This window comes from Delphinus delphis, chromosome 18 (genome assembly GCF_949987515.2).
Source record: "Delphinus delphis chromosome 18, mDelDel1.2, whole genome shotgun sequence".
Lineage (NCBI taxonomy): Eukaryota > Metazoa > Chordata > Mammalia > Artiodactyla > Delphinidae > Delphinus > Delphinus delphis.
The window spans coordinates 67,026,147-67,043,358 of NC_082700.1; the positions used below are offsets into that span (position 1 = coordinate 67,026,147).

At 43.7% G+C, this 17,212-nt stretch overlaps 1 protein-coding gene across 12 annotated transcripts in view; it reads right to left on the reverse strand.

Annotated features, from left to right (window-relative positions):
* Positions 1–17,212, reverse strand: part of DOCK9 (dedicator of cytokinesis 9) — a 378,503-nt gene that overhangs the window by 136,151 nt on the left and 225,140 nt on the right. For all 12 annotated transcript variants that reach the window (XM_059995755.1, XM_059995754.1, XM_059995763.1 and 9 more), the window contains exon 2: positions 15,053–15,169. In XM_059995755.1, the coding sequence (XP_059851738.1) occupies positions 15,053–15,169 (117 nt within the window). The remainder of the gene's footprint in view (positions 1–15,052; positions 15,170–17,212) is intronic.

The following is a 17,212-nucleotide window of genomic DNA, read 5'->3' on the forward strand; positions in this document are numbered from 1 at the left end:
GACTAATTGAAAAGGTAACTTAGGACTGCAAAAGGAGGAGAAAAAGGTGAAGTCCTCTTCTAAAGGACTTATATAATGATGCATGGACACCTGAGAGCCTAGGCCAATCTTTATGGGACTGTTTTTTGAAATGGAATGAACTGATGAAATGCAGAGGTGCCCCCAGATCCGAAGATAAAGGGTACAATTTACGACTATCTCCAAGTCTAGTTAGGAGGACAAATTTCAAATAGAGCCTTTTTTATTTTAAAAACTTTTTTTTTCCTCTTGGTTGAAATGATTCCCTCCAAAAACTGGGGTCACTTTAATGGCTATGAGCCGTAATCAGGAATGCGGGATGCTCAGCCCAGGGAAGCAGGGTCCCTGAAGGGAACATACAGAGGTACCACGTCTCCTCACCTGGGCACAACCCCAGGGCCTTCCGGGCATGTCCTGCCCCTCTTCTTCACCACTCACTGCTCTTCCCTGATGGCCTGCTGTGGCCCTGTTTCTTTAGCTTTAACTTGGAATCCCTCTTACTAATGAACTTCCTGCCCCCAACCTGGCCAGGGCTCTGTCTTTCCTCCGTAGGGTGCTGGCTAACACGCTACCTTGACCCCACTGAGGCTGGGATACCAAGAAGCTCATGTTTCAAACCACAAGCAATGTGAAGCACATAATTTAATTAAACTTCCTATGGAAGAATTTGAGAAGTGATCTTGGAAAGAGGTTGGACTTGAGAGCCAGGAAACCTGAGTTCTCATCTGAGCTCTGCCTCTAATTAGCTGTGTAATCTTGGAGGAAAGTTTTAACTTTCCAAATCCAGAATTTTCTAGGATCTCTAGGTTTTCTTTGTGGTTTAAAAACTCCATAGTTCCATGGAATTCTAAGTCTCTCTCTCACAAGTGGTTTATTATGAGTGCTACGAATTGCTTTGTGAGAAACTAAAAACTTAAAAGACATCCAGAAAAAAGATGAATACGCTGTATCTTTTTTGATTTATAGTCATATTACCCCACTTACTTTTTTAATGAAAGGAATTGTTTTGATGTGTTTTTATGAAAGGAATTGGATTAAAAGGAGGGAAGATTCACTCTGTAGACTTAAATACAGGCGTTAGTATTAACGAAGATGTTCTTTTGTGTCATCATTTCTTTATTTTTCTAATCCTCTCAACTCATAAGGCGCCAGATTTTTTTTATTAATCGCTTTACAATGGGCATTAAACTATAACAAAACAACCCTCTTAATTCCTGGTGGGAAGTATGCATATCTACTGGGTGTCTAATATATCATATTTTATAGGACTTACGATTCAGACATTGAAACAAAAGGCCCACCCTTCCCCTGGGACACAGGAACAATGAGCTGGAGACAAAATCCCCAAGAAGTGGGTGGGCTGTAACCTGAGCCAGCTGTGCGTATCTACAAGGACTCTCCCCATCTCTCCTGTCCTAAGGAGCGCAGGGCAGGGAGTGTCCGCCCTCAGACAGAAAACAAACATCACGGGCAGCCCAGGAGGGAGTGCGAGCTCAGAGGTGGCTGCTCCTCGGGTGTCCTAAGCAGAACAACTCCGAAGGAAGGAGAGGCCAAAGTGCACCACCTGAGACACAGAAGAGGTGAAGAGGGTTCTCCTCAGTAATCGGTCAGTAGGTATGGCTGCAGAACAGAGAGAGAGAAGGGATTCCTATGCTCCTGCCATCTTACCTCTAAGATGGGCCTTGAGGCCTGGGGAGTGAGGGTAGGAGGGGCCAAGGCACAGTGAAGGGAGGCAAGTGGATGTGGCAGAAATCAAAGCCCAGGTGGTCTGGGTAAGACTGAGCTCTTAGGCGGGCATGGCCCATCTCCCTAGCTAAAGAGTAAGCCCTGGGTTGAATTTTTATTGTGCTCAACTGCGCCAAGTGGATTTTCAACTGCTCCCTGCTAGAGAGACGGCTCTCAACACCTCCTCCCTCTGTCTCTAGGTCCCTCTGAATCTGCTGGAAATACCCCCTTGGATGCATGTCCGTACATTAAACGTTTTGTATCCTGCACAATATTAAACCTCACTTTAGACAAGGCTGGGAACTTAGCTGCAACTTACTGAGCACAGCAGTAATGGAACCTTTCCAAATATCTGGCAGATGCATTTGTTTCAGAGCAGATGACTAGCTTTTGAGAGGATTCAGTTCCAAGCTAGGCTGGAAACTGAAATCCACACAGGGCGTTCCCCGCATCTCACTGCAGAGATCAGAGCCACAGTGTTCCATGAAGGTCAGACAAGTCCATTTCCAGGGAAGCGGTTTCCTGAGGATTCTCAATGTTTAATGCACTAATAATCAAGAAAACAAATAGGGCATGGGACAAGACAAGGGTCCAGAGAAAGATGTCCACTTAGGTTTCTAGAGGGACTTAATAAAAAACAACTCCCGAGAAACTAAAACATTACAAGGACAGAGCCTAATATGGGCAGAGAAACGGACATCTCTCTGCCTCTCTCTGACAGCTCCTCTTCACTAGTCCTTGCCCGGTGCCCAGGTTTCCATCTTTAACTGTCTCTCTCTCTTCCCTCAACAGCATCACCCTGTGCCATCCAGGACTTTCCTTGCTGTACATCCCCATGACAACGCACCGATTTAGGGGGCTCTTGTGTGAACCTCAGTGTGACACCCTCCCTGACGGGGATGTCTGCCTTCCCTCAACCAGCCCTCTGCACAGCTGCCAGTCATCTTTCTGAAACACTTATCAATAGCGTCATGCCTCAGCTTGAATCCTTTCAAGGACCCCCACCACCACGGCCATGAGAATAAAGTCCAGACTCCTCAGCATGACCTGACCTTTGGTGACCCACAGTACTGACTTCTCTGGACTCCTCTCCTGCCCGTCTCTGACCCTCCAACACGCGGGCTACTTCTGACTCCCTAACGTAGCAGCCCCTGCGCCTGGCTGCGGGGCTGCTCACTCCCACCTCCTGCAGCACATGGCACACACGCAGTTCTGTGGAAATTACTCAGAAACCTTGCTGCATCGCCCACCAGACTCAAGAACCTCAGACTGTGCTAGTCATCTTTGCTTCTCCAACACCCTTACATAACGTCTGGCCTAACCTGAATGTCTGAATGAATGGGCAGTCGGGACTTTTAAATGGAATCACTTGGGGCTCCGAATGAGACAGTGTCTTAGCAACTGGTGAGACATCAGGTAGCTCTGTCACTGCATAGTGTCCTGTTTCCTAAAGTGTCATATATGTACATTTATAAATGTCAGTAGACCTTTGATAGTCATAAAAATGTCACTCTGCTACCTTGAAAACCCCAAAATTATGTATTACATAACAGCTTGGTCAAATGCAGTAAATTATAACTAAATAAGTTAAATGTTCAAAACCCTTCATGACCAGACTCATCAATTGGGGGGCGGGGGGTGTTTGGTATTACAGAGAAGCTGGTTTCTTTTTTTTTTTTTAATAAATTTATTTATTTTTGGCTGCGTTGGGTCTTCGTTGCTGCACGCGGGCTTTCTCTAGCTGCAGCAAGCGGGGGTTACTCTTCGTCACAGTGCGCAGGCTTCTCGTTGCGGTGGTTTCTCTTGTTGTGGAGCACGGGCTCTAGGCACACAGCCTTCAGTAGTTGTGGCACGTGGGCTCAGTAGTTGTGGCTCGTGGGCTCTAGAGCACAGGCTCAGTAGTTGTGGCACACGGGCTTAGCTGCTCCACGGCATGTGGGATCTTCCCGGACCAGGGCTCAAACTCATGTCCCCGGAACTGGCAGGCGGATTCTTAACCGCTGCGCCAGCAGGGAAATCCCTCTAATCACTTAAGTATCACTGCAGAAGTGAGGACGGGGCTGGCTATCCAGAAAACCAGGAGAGGCCTTGCAGCCACCTGAGTGGACACGTGGCAGGTCCAGCTTCCCCATGAGTAAGGGGCTCAGCCTGCTCCACATCATATGACTTTGCAACTAAAAACTGCCAACCTCAAAAATAAAACGATGTTACCTAGAGGAGAGGAAGGAGACTCCACTAAGCATCCTGGGCACTCAGCTCCCTCCCTGCTGCCTGGCGGGCATCAGCCAGTGTGTACAAAGAGCTTCCTTGAATGGTGGTATCTCTTTGGATTCTCACACATCTAATGAGAACCCCAATTTTAGGGCAAATGTTATCCCTGAATTACAGGTTAAGAAAGGTGAATTTACATGGGAGCATCATTTAAAAAAAAAAAAAAAAAAGGAAAGGTGAATTTTAGGAAGGTTTATGGCTTACTGAAATACCCAGATTAGTGACAGACAGACCTGGGGCTAAAATCTAGACCCAGATGACTACATCTCAGGTCTTGCCACTACCCTATTGTCTAGAACAACTACCATTCTATTCGGTAACAGAGCCTTGAGGAAGGGGTAGGCAAGTGTAGCTTCTTTCATTTTCTAGTTGTCTGTGTATGGTTCTCTATGTCTTCTTTAGAATGCAATTTTAGTTGTTAAAAACACCATACCTTTGTGCGAATACCTAGCGTAGTGAATATGCTTCACGTTAAAACATGTCCATTATTTATATACTTCCAATATCCCAATGAAGTTTCCTTTCAGGACTTGCCTTAGGGAGGCACACGCCTTCATTCACACGTAAGGACTCGCTCGTGCATCAAGGATAATTTCACACAAGCCCCTCTGCGCATTTACCAGCACCGCCAGGACGGGCTGCTCAGAGCAGCCCTTCAAAGCCTGGGACGCCAGGCAAAGTCCTATCTTACACACAGTGGAGCAGAGGTTATGCTTTGCGGATAAAATGCTAAGCAGATGGGGAAGTCCTGATTGGAGGACTTCTGACATCAGGGAACTTCACGGAACTCCCTTAATTTGTCCTCACTGGATCTCAGGCACACACTCAAGGGTGCTGCTGATGCAAGGTCCATCAAACCCACACAGGACACTCGGCAGGGCCCAGGTTCTGCCAGGCAACCCTGGTAGGAAAAGGCAGAGGTATGGACACAGCAGGACCCATTCAGGTTGTAGGAACCACGAGTGTGTGCCTAGTAATATGTTAAATGGCATCTGATGATTCTGAGGCCAAAACCCAGCTTTTCTTTTTCTTGAAGGACTTCTGAGTTTTGTTTTTGCATGCAAACATGTCTGCCTCTCTTCTACTCCCTTGACCCACCACCTTGAGCTGTGCCCTTACAACCACAAAGGCAGCTGGTGCCGAGATCTCAAATCCATCCATTTACTCAAAACATATTAAATGGGCTTCCCTGGTGGCGCAGTGGTTGAGAGTCCGCCTGCCGATGCAGGGGACACTGGTTCGTGCCCTGGTCCGGGAAGATCCCACATGCCGCAGAGCGGCTGGGCCCGTGAGCCATGGCCACTAAGCCTGCGCGTCCGGAGCCTGTGCTCCGCAACGGGAGGGGCCACAGCGGTGAGAGACCCACGTACCTCAAAAAAAAAAAAAACATATTAAATGCTTACCACGAATTAAGCACTGTTGTAGGAACATCACAAATGCAAAGGTGAATTTTCAAAAAGCTATGGTTTATAATAAAAAAACAACAACTATGGTTTGCCACCCTCACAGAGGTTTTATTTTCTATTTGGGGAGAAAATAATAAAGTCTTATAGTTACAAATAACCATAATAAAGAATGATTTTCAGTGAATGCTAGAGATACGGTATAAATAAATCTCCACTGCTTGCACTGTCTTAAGATTTCATCTTGGCTCAAATCTTCCTCTGTCAATGCCTGTGAGTAGTGTTTAATAACCTAAAACATATACATGAATCACATAGATAAAAGTGTCCTTCTACCCGTCACTGGTTACACATGAGGTCTGTGCTTACCCAATTCCACTCACTGTAGAACCTTCACTGGTCTCTCTGACCTATTTAAAATGTGAGCAAACGTTATTTTTAAAAAGCAAAGAAAATTTGAAAAAGAAAGAAAGAGAGTGAGTGAGACAGAAGGGAGGGAGAGAGGAAGGAAAGAAAATGTGACCTGATATGGGGAAAACATGCATATAGTAATGGACTACTAGACTCATCCAGTATCTTTTATTCTACCTGAGAAGAGAATAAAATCTTAGATTCACTTATGAAGGTAATATTTTGTGTGTGTGTGTTTTATTTCATCTAGTTATTTATGTAGGTAATCTTAACTCCCCACTCGATCATAAGTTTTCCTAAGCACTGCATGGTGTTTCTAACAAAAATCATGTCATACATTGCCGGTATGGTGGGGGAGGTGGGGGAAAGAGCTACTTCCCTCACACGGCTGTCTTGAGGAAAAATGAAGAAAATGTCTAAAGTGCTAGTAAACATAGAAATCAACCTGGCAAGTTTTTCCTCTAATGGTGTTCACAAAAGGCACCACAGCTCCCTGAGGTGCCCTGCTGCTGGCGCACCATCACACCGCATTCTGTACGAACGCCCCAGCTCCCTAGGAGAACAAAGAACGCGCATCAGTCATATCCCCTAGAGTTGCATCCCATGGAGCATGGCATGGGCCACCCTCCACTGAAGAACGGGCCTCCTCTGCTTGCACAGAGCACAGGGACCCAGAGGTACACCTGTGGGCAGTGAGGAAGACCAGAGTACCCACCTGGGTGCCACATCAGCCGAACCTCGCTGGTTACGGCCAGACTGTCCTCCTACCCTACAAGGCTGCTACCTTCATTTAGAAAGGATGGCACAAATCAAAGTTAATTATGGTTCTTCAATATATTTCTGTATTTTCTGATTGAGAATCTGATATAGAAGCTGATTTTCAAAAGCAATTTTCCCCTTCACCAAAGGAACACTGAATTGGCATACTTCCAAGGCTGATATTCCTTTAAAGTGGGTGAGCTGAACACAAAGGTTTTAACAAATTAAGGAACAAATGTAACAGTCAAGGTAATAATAATGACCAAGGTTCCTAAATCACTTCTTTTCCTGCTGCATTTCTAACAAGAAAGGTTACAATATATACCTTCCAAGGGCCTAAGGATCCATGTCAAGCTTACATTAAATGATCAAAATAGTCATTTGAGGAGCTATACCCATAACTTACTTCTTATTTCAGTTTGATTTTATATATCATTTAAATTCATTAGACCTGGTAGTTGGGCTGAACATTTTCACGTCTATTAATCTTCTGAATTTCTATCCAACTATTATTCAGTGCTCACACATGTCAGTTCACCTTTCCTGTGGGCCCTCCACAGTCACCCACACTCCACGCTGCCTACCCAGCACTCCACCTGTGGGATGACAAACACAGCAACGCCCCTTCTCCCAGCGCCACCTTCCATCCTTCCAGCTTCCCTGCACCAGGCACTTCAGCTTGTTCATCCTCAGGGTCCTCCCGTGTCTTCTCCTCCCCATCCAACATCCACCTCTGAACACTCCCCAGCAGCCGAAAGTCCTGAGGACTCAGCTTCCGCGTCCTTGGGTCCGGCAGCTACACGCCCACCCCTTTGCCATGAACACTTCCCAGCAGCTGAGAGTCCTGAGGACTCAGCTTCCGCGTTTTTGGGTCCCGCAGCTACACGCCCACCCCTTTGCCATCTTAACCCCCATCCTTTGTTTTCTTTTCTCTGTTCTTAAGCTGTTAACATTCCCAACAAGGCTGATTTCATCAAAATCTTAGGTGGAAGGAGCCCGCTCTTGGTTGGTGATTCATACATTCTCACTCTCTCTTTCTCTCACTCACTCCTTCCATTCAATGAGCACTTCTTGAATTCCTACTCTGTGCCATGTGTCCTGTGTGCTCGGGAAACATCAGTGAATACGACTGAGATCCCCACCCTCACGGGGTTCACATGAATAAACAATAAACATGTGAGTATCTTAGAAGCAGGTAAGTAATATGCTGAGGAAGAAAGAAAACAGAGCAAGGTAAAGAGGACCTGGAACGCCAAGAGGGTGAAGGGCATGGCAGCAGGCAAGGGCCTCACGGAGAAGTAAGAACTGGAGAAAGGCCTGCAGTGAGTGAGTGAGAGCTGGATAAAGAACTCTCTGGGAAGAGGAACAGCCTGAGAAGAGGCCCTGGGGCAGGAGGCTGCCTGGAGTGACAGAGGAGCCCCACGGAGGCCAGTATGGCTGCAGCAGAGAGTGGGGAGGCGACTGGTCAGAGAGGTGCAGTGGACAAGAGCACGGCCACAGTAAGACTTCCCTGAAACTTAGTTTTTAAAAGATCACTCTGGCTACTCTGTCAGCATAGACAGGAGGAAGGGCGAGGATAGGATCTGGAAGACCTGATAGGATTAACCAAGGTAAGAAGGGATGAGGGCGGTGGCCACGGTTACAGCAGTAGGGGTACTGACTGATGACTCTTACTGTTACGCCCTCCCCTTCCCAAGCCCCATAGCCTGCTTTCCAAACCCTCCTGACCCGCCCCCAGGCTGCTCTTCACCTGGGCCAACCTGACATTAGCTCCCTCAGCCCAATCCACCTCTAAATTTCTCAAATACCCAATCCTCTCCTTCCCATTCAGAGACAGAACTCTGTCTCCTTCCTGAACTCTTCCTGCAGAGACCCTTCATTCCATCCCCACAGGGCCCCCTAAAGAGCCTTGCTTCAAAACTCACCCCGAGAGCTTGCATCTTCAATCTCTTCCTCATTCCTGGACTTCCCTTCCTAGCTCATTCTCTCAGTCCTGATAAAACCTCCTGTTATTGCTCTGACTTATGATGATCCCTTCTCTCTGCTACCATTTAACGCTAACCTCTGTGCCCCACGCACTCACTTCTTCAGCCCTCGCAAGAAACAACCATCACAGGCAATGATGCCCTAGCTATCAACTCCGAGGACCATTCTCCCACGCCAGTGCCAGGAGCGCATGACGGTCTGCTCTTTTTGCCTGCCTTCTTCAAAACGCTTCTCACTCCCTTCCAGGGCCCCACAGTTTCCTGGTTCTTTTCCCACTTTCTGTATCTGATTCCCACCCCCGCTTCCTCCTAGGTGAAGGTGTTCCCCAAGATTCAGTCCCCTGGAGGGCACTCTCATGCTCTCGGTACCTGTGGCTGCTGTCTCACATTTCTGCGGGTGAGCCCAGACTGATAACCCTGGCTTCTCTCTTAGGCTGGACTTCTGCATTTCCAACCACTTTAAGGGCTCAGCACCTGGATGCCCCACTATCTCAATGTTCGAAGAATTCCCATGGGATTCAATTTGTCATGACAGTGGTCACATTCTCCTTCTTATTATTAATATTAATTCAATATCTTCTCTCCTAAGTTTTGAGCAATTTGAAAGCAGGAACCCTGTCTGAGCTCTTTGCACAAAGAGTATAACTCTAAACTATATGCTAAATAAATACACTCTTCAACTCAGCTCATCAGTGCTATCCAAAAAATACGCTTTTCTTTTTAAGACATACTTGATGATTAAAAAAAAAAAAAAAGACCTGTCACTGTTTTCTGTAAAAGGCAGAATTCTTGACCTGGAATTAAAATCCTCACCTCCTGAAGGTCTGGACAACGTCAATTTGGAAACATTATTTATCCAGAGTTTTCAGGTAGGTTCAATCCTAGACATGAACTAATAACCCAAAACCCACAATGTTCACAGAAACTGACATTGTTGGCCACTGAATGCAGACCGATACAAATTTTGAGGAACTTTATCAAAAGAACACTTTCCAATAAAAAGCCCAAAACAAAGTATTGAGATTATTTTTTGGCAGCATATAATAAAAAGCAAGGACAAAACACTGTGGAAAAAAAAAAAATTCTTTCTTTTCAAAAGGACAGATGGGAAATGAGATGAGGGACTTCCAGCCCCTTTGTAAGTTGTGGGGCCTGGTTTCCTTTTCAGGTCAGTGGTTTGTAGATCATTATCAGTCTCATGTAAGCAGAAGAGGAAAAGAAACAGAAGAAAAATAAAAATCAGGATGTTATTTAAAGGGAAATGGATTGACCACATTTTTCGATACAATGCTGAGAACACTCTAGGATTCTCCTGTATCTAAACTTTTCCAAAAGTGAAAATTTCTAGAGTTGCCAATTATTAATAATTTTCCCATCTTTTAAATTCTCTTGCTAAAGAGATTTGACATTGATGATACACCATGAAATGTCAATAGCAAGAACACCTGAGAGACACTCCTTGCCCTGACTTCTCACACAACTTCCAGGAAGACAACAATTTCACGTCTGTACAGCACAGAAAACCCGTAACATCCTGCTCTTTTTTCTTCATTGTGGTATAATGTCCATAACATAAAATGTACATGTCAACCATTGTTAAGAGTACAATTCAGTAGCGTTAAGAATATCCTCATTACTGTACAGCTGTCACCACCATCCATGCATAGAACTCTTCTCATCTTGCAAAACTGAAATCTGTAGCCATTAAATAATTAACTCTCCATCCCCCCTCCTCCATCTCCTGGCAACCACCATTCCACTTTCTGTCTGGATAAATTTGACTATTCTAGGTATCTCATGCAAGTGGGATACAATATTTGTCCTTTTTTGACTCATTTCAATTAGCGCAGTGTCCTTTTTTGACTCATTTCAATTAGCGTAATGTCCTCCAAGTTCATCCATGTACAATATTTGTCCTTTTTTGACTCATTTCAATTAGCGTAATAACCTCCAAGTTCATCCATGTACAATATTTGTCCTTTTCTGACTCATTTCAATTAGCGTAATGTCCTCCAATTTCATCCATGTTGCAGCATGTATCAGAACTTCCTTCCTTTTTAAGGCTGAATAATATTCCATTGTGCATATACACAATTTGTTTATCCATCTGCCCATTGATGGACACTTGAGTTTTTTCTTCCTTTGGGCTATTGTGAATAATCCCATTAGGAACATGGATGTACAAGTATCTCTTTGAGTCTCTGCTTTCAATTCTTTTGGGTATATCCCCAGAAGTGGAATATGACATTCTCTCTTTATTTCTTTCATACAAACTCTATGCCTTGTTAGTTTATATCAGACACCGAAGTCTAATGTTTGTGAAATATAAATGGTATCCATAAATTGCCTCCCAACGTCCTTTTTTACTGTTTACTACCTTTTCCATATTCTATCACTTTATAAAATTGCACAAACATTAGTAAGCTGTGTAACAAGCCAGGATACAAGGAGCTCAAAAGCCAGCTATAGATTCAGTGGATTGATGCCAGCAGTTAAGAATGTCACCACCAACTGTATCATCCAGTAAAAGGCTTCCACCTGAAGGAGGAGAACCTTGATTGGAAATCAACGGCCAGACTCACATGGAATTCTGTGTCTCTGACAGGAAAGGGAGGAGCCCTGGGCATTATTTAGTTATGCTTAGATCTGTCATTTGTTAAGCAATAAGTCAACTTACCTTTCTTTTTTCTTTTTTTTGGCCTTACCACACAGCATGTGGGATCTTAGTTCCCCAACCAGGGATCGAACCCATGCCCCCTGCATTGGAAGTGCGGAGTCTTAACCATTGGACCACCAGGGAAGTCCCTCAACTTACCTTTCTTGATCTAAAACATTTTAATCTTAAAGGTTATCATCTCTGTCTAACTGCCTGTTAAAGTTTACCTATTATTTACCCACGGAAAAGTAAGTTCTCAGAGTTTTGCCAAGTAAACTTGAAGAGGCCACAAAACTTTAAGAACAATAAAGGTCCATTAGTCACCAGAAAGTGTGCTCCTTTTATGACTCTGTTTCGCTTCCATTTTATTTTTTTACTTTTATTTTTTTGCGGTACACGGGCCTCTCACTGTTGTGGCCTCTCCCGCTGCAGAGCACAGGCTCCGGACGCGCAGGCTCAGCGGCCATGGCTCACGGGCCCAGCCGCTCCGCAGCATGTGGGATCTTCCCGGACTGGGGCACGAACCCATGTCCCCTGCATCGGCAGGCGGACTCTCAACCACTGCGCCATCAGGGAAGCCCCCATTTTATTTTTATTTCAAAAATTACCTAATTTTCCACCAGACCAAATCATCGGCGCAGCAAAAAGTTTTACAATTCTAGTCACTGGCATTTCCACATGTGCTCACTGGTATTCATAGTCCCTTCATGAATCAAAGAAAACTAACTAATTAATGTTCATAATAACTTTACAGATTTTATACGAAGCCAGAAGCACCCAAGCCTGGCATCCGGCATGCAGAGGTCATGTGGATGTGGAGGTGGATGGGTGGGGAGGGAGGTGACAGAAGCACCAGCACAGCCCCATCCCCAGGGCCACAGCACGGGTGGGGACACTTGAACACAAAAAGCGTGAGAAGCCATTACTGAAAAGCTCTAGACAACGCACTTAGGTATTCATGTAACAATGCAGACAGTAAGTATTAGAGGAACTAAGAGAATGGGGAAAAAATCACTGTGGATTTGAACAACTTCAGAAGACGGGATTTGAAGTGGCCTCAAAGGGTGAGAAGGTTCTAGAAGGATGGGAAAGAAGAGATGATATTGCCGGGAAGGAGAACCATAAAGCCAGGGCAGAGACAGAACAGAACGACCCCAAAGCACCAGGGTCTGATTCTGAAAAAAAACAAGCGTAGTCTATATGAGCCACGGTAGTCCTACCCCAATCTTGGCAGATAAAACTTCACTGCATAAATATTCTGACAGCTGAGAACTGTCCTTTTGCCTTTTTAAAATTCACATTGACTTTGTCTCTCGGGGTTTTTTGTTTTAAACACTCTTCTCCCACCTTAGACAAGTACACTCAACAACAAACCTTATCTCCATAAGGATCATTTTCAGAGAACTCAGACGTTCTTAGGGGCTGACCAATACCAACATGGGTCTACTTGCGACCTGTACAAATGTTATCATCACTATGCACACCTATAGTTTAGTAAATTGTCATTTTGAATATAGTTGACAGGACTTCACACCAAATTCTATTATCCTAACAGATAACTAATATTGTTTAACTAGTAAATATAGGATTGCAAATCAACCCCACTATGCATTTTGCTCACTATCTGACCCACTTCCTAACCAACTTGCTACCATTTTTCCATACGAAGTAAAATACTTTCCCCTGATCTAATCTGTTCCCTCTGCCTCTAATAATACAATAATAATTCTGCTCCCATTCTGCCTAAAAATGCAGGGACAGACAGAAGGAATCTGTGACATCACTAAGACATTTGGCTCATTCCACTAACTAGACAGTTATTAAAATCATCAAGACAATTTAGCAAGAAAGCATATAACCTTACTGGATTAGAATACAGGAGTCTCCTAGAAAAAAATAACTATCCAAACTTCACTGTGCCCCATCACAATTACTGTGATGGGGATGAAAGCTGAAATTCAAGCTCCTTAATCTTTGAAAAAACTTCCCCCAAGCAGAACTTAACACTGTTCATTCAATCTTGGCCAGCAGAATGTCAGTGAGTTCTCTGCCGTTCCTAGAATATTTGTGTCTGGTATCCCCAGAGAAGTTGTTACAGGCAAAAGGGACAAAGGAGTTTTTCTCAAAGTTTCAATCATCTGTTTCTACAAATGCTTAAACATCCAGGTTCCTTGTCTGTGAGATAAAAGATGAAATTAAATTAAGTGTATATTATTTATGTGGTTTGTTTGCTTCTTAAGCAGTTTTATCTCAGGTTTGCAAATACAATTTTGCATTCCAGGCTGCAAAACTCGAAATAACTTTGTTACTCTAACTGATACCAAGAAGAATCCATACTTCACGCTCAGAGAAACTTGAGGTTCAACCTTTACCTTCCTCAGAGCACACGACAGGAAAAATACGTCAACATGGAGTATAATTTGTAATCATCTGATTTAACTTCTCATGCTAACAAATGATGCTAACAAAAGGCATCATTCTGAGGTTTCCATTTATTCATCCCTTAGCTAGGTAATCTACTCTTGTAATGAAGTTTTCAAGGCATCATATTTGGGGGCGTGATCTGAAACCATTTATGAGCAGAACGTACTTTGGCAGCAGCATCTCACTAGTAGTCAATTTCATTTCCGTGGCATTCCTTATTTTTCAGGAAAGAACTAAAGAACAATCATTTTACCCACAGTTAGAAAAAGTGAACATTTGTGAAAATTCTCACCTTTGTTGTAAACTGGAAGCTTTTAAATTTGGTGGGAAAAAAAAAACTTCAAGGAATATAATTTAACAATTGTTATTAACATGGAAATTTCTAAAGACAATTTGGTACATAAAGAACTGTATATATAACAGGTTATGTTCTGGGGAGTGGGATTAAAAAGAAGGTGGTAAGGGAGGCTTTTAATGTCAAGTGTTTCAATAGTGCCTGTTTGTTTGTTACAAGTATGTACTAGTTTTTAAAATTAAACAACAAAGAATCAAGGAAGCTTTAAAAAAAATAATAAGGCAGTTTAATTCACAAAAGACAGGTCTTGGATGGTAACAGCATCAGGTAGAGAAGAAGGAAGTGCCAAGATTAAGTCCCAGGAGATCAAGGGCAATAACTGGAATCTCCAGTAGACAAAGATGACTCCAGGTTGCCAGGCATCTAACGGTACTGGGGTTCTATCACTCCTCAGTGGCTCAAAGCTCTTGTGGGTCACTCAGCCACAGGCCATAGTCTGAAAGGCTTCAAGCAACAATCTAGAGCAGCTCACAGCAGAAGCTGTGCTGAGTCCCCTGCTGGCAGCTACTGAGCTCCCAGAAACAGCACCTGTCACTGCATCAGTGAGGTAAATGTTAGGACATTCCTCGATGTCAGAACCCCCAAACTCTTCTCTATGAGCCCACACACAGTTCAGGGCCTCTCTCAAGGCAGTCTCCCAAAGTGACATTCTAAAAGGATGCATGGCAAAATCCTCCACTGCTTCCGAGCAAATCCCATCCTTAAGACTCTAAGGCACTTGGCAAAACCCCTAGACACCTCTTCAAACAAATTTCCTAAGACATAGGAGACACCTGTGTCTACAGAATTAGCCCAGAGTATAGCACGTCTATTCAAGATAAAAGATACACACTTGAAAAAATATTTGTGTCATATACGTATGCGTGTTTATGCATATGTGTACACATGTATTTGCATATATGCATGTACATACACACATACATATATGTATACATATGTAACATATATTCAGATCTGCGTGTGTACACACACCCACATATATACACATATATATGCAAAAATAATTCCACACGGCTCTATTTACACACACTTAGAAGTTACCTACCTGAAAGTCATCATAAGGGAAGAGCAGCATCTCCCTTAAACAGTCGTTCAGGATCTGTGTCTTCTTCTGGACGATGACATTTTCATAGTCGAGTGGCTCAATCAGCTTTGGTTTGGCCTAGAAGGTGAAAAGATAAGCAATTGGAACACTCTTATAAGATAAAAGTAACTTCTTAAGACTAAAGAACTTCATACATCCTACTCTACATGTTTTTGTACTTTCCAACTTTTCTACAATGAGAGTGTATCAGTTTTGCTATCAGGAAGAATCCGAAACAAGATAAACAAGTTGTCTTCAAAGGAAAGAAAACACTTCATGGTCCTCATGCTTGTTTGGTTATTTAAACACAAAGGAGGCTATGGAGTCTGGTGGAACTTCCAGTCACGTCTTGGGTCACCCCTGGCTAGGTCAGTCCCCTTCTAAGCCTTAAGCTTTGCCAGAACTGCCCTGCTTGGAGGTCCAGCCATGGTCTGGCAGTGAAGGCCACCAGCTCCAGCCGTGACCATCTCTTCTTGGCCCTAGGCTTAAAGCAATCCCCAGAGCTCACTATTTTATATAAAACTCTATGGAACTCATCTCTGAGTCTCAAAATATCCCTGTCTAACCTGAACTATCTATACACTTACATATACAACACCTACACATAGAGAAATGTGAGCTGGACCAAAATCAGGCAAGCAAGGGAAAAAAGTACTTAAACCAGGGCTTGTGGGTGACCCCCAGGGGGTAGGGATGATCATCCCTGGAATGCACTAATCCAAAGAAAGAGGCAAGGAGCAACTGGGAAAGAAAAGAGAGAATATGCCTTTTCTAGCTATTTCCAAACTTATTCTCAGTAAAAATCTCAGCTAGTTTTAGTCATTGCCACAGTGTTCAGTGATCACTTCCCACATGCAAGGCACTAACTGGGCTAAGTCAAGGATAAAGATATATATTCAACTAACTATAGCACGGTATGCCAAGCGCTTAAAAAGGCACACGTGCGCATGTGCACACACACATACACACACACACACACACTTATCAGAAGTAAATTCATTATATCAATAAATTCATTACTGCAAGATTATTTTTGAAACTATTAATAAAAAACATCTGATAACACAATTTCAACAAATGCTCTATATACTAAAATGACAATTCATATACAGATAATAAATATAATAAAGACATCGGGTAAGTGCCATCTAAATTAGGAATTGTAACTGAGACTTCTTTGTGTTCCCCAAATCTGTCTCTTTTCCTTCCAAATAGAACTGGACTACATTTCCCAGCCTCCCCATGGTTAGTGTGGTCATGTGACTGTCTTCTGGCCAACAGCATGTCAGTGGAAGGGATGTGGTCGCTGCCAAGCCTGGCTCATAAAAGCCTCTGCTATAGACTGAATGCTTGTGCCCTGAAAACTCATATGTTGAAACCCAATCCTGAAAAATAATGGGATTAGGAAATGAGGCTTTGGGGGGGTGATCAGGTAATGAGGGTGAAACCCTCATGAATGGGATTAGTGTCTTTAGAAGAGAGACCTCCAAGAGCTCTCTCGTCCCTTCCACCATGCAAGCGCACAGCAAGAAGACAGCATCCATGAACCAGGAAGTGGACCCTCACCAAACACTGAATCTGCCAGTGCCTTGATCTTAGACTTTTCAGTCTCCAGAACTATGAGAAATAAATATCTGTTGTTTAAGCCCCACTCTATTGATATTACAGCTGCCCAAGCTAGCTGAGATGGCCTCTCTCCCCTGTTCTCTCCCTATTCCCCTCTGCCAGCAGCATGCACAGGATCCAGCAGTGGACTCAGGAGGCCTGAGGAAAGGGTGAAGCCCCAAGACGAAAGGAGTTTGGATCCTGAATCACCCTGCTGAAGGCTGTCTGCTTGAAACAGGCACTGAGATAGCCTGAGAACAAGAACTAAAGCATCTACTGTGTTATGCCAATGAGGTTCTCAAGTTTCTTAATGAAGCAGTCAGCTTGCTCTGCCTAATATAAGAATAAAATGTTCGTTTTAACTTCAATTACTTGATTTAAGTAGACTCTACATGACGTCATGATATGCTGAGGAAAAAACACAGTGCTCAGACATGTGCACAATTATTATAATTGGGTAATAGTACATGTTTATGGACGGAGACTGAAAATATATATACACAATCAAAAAAATTA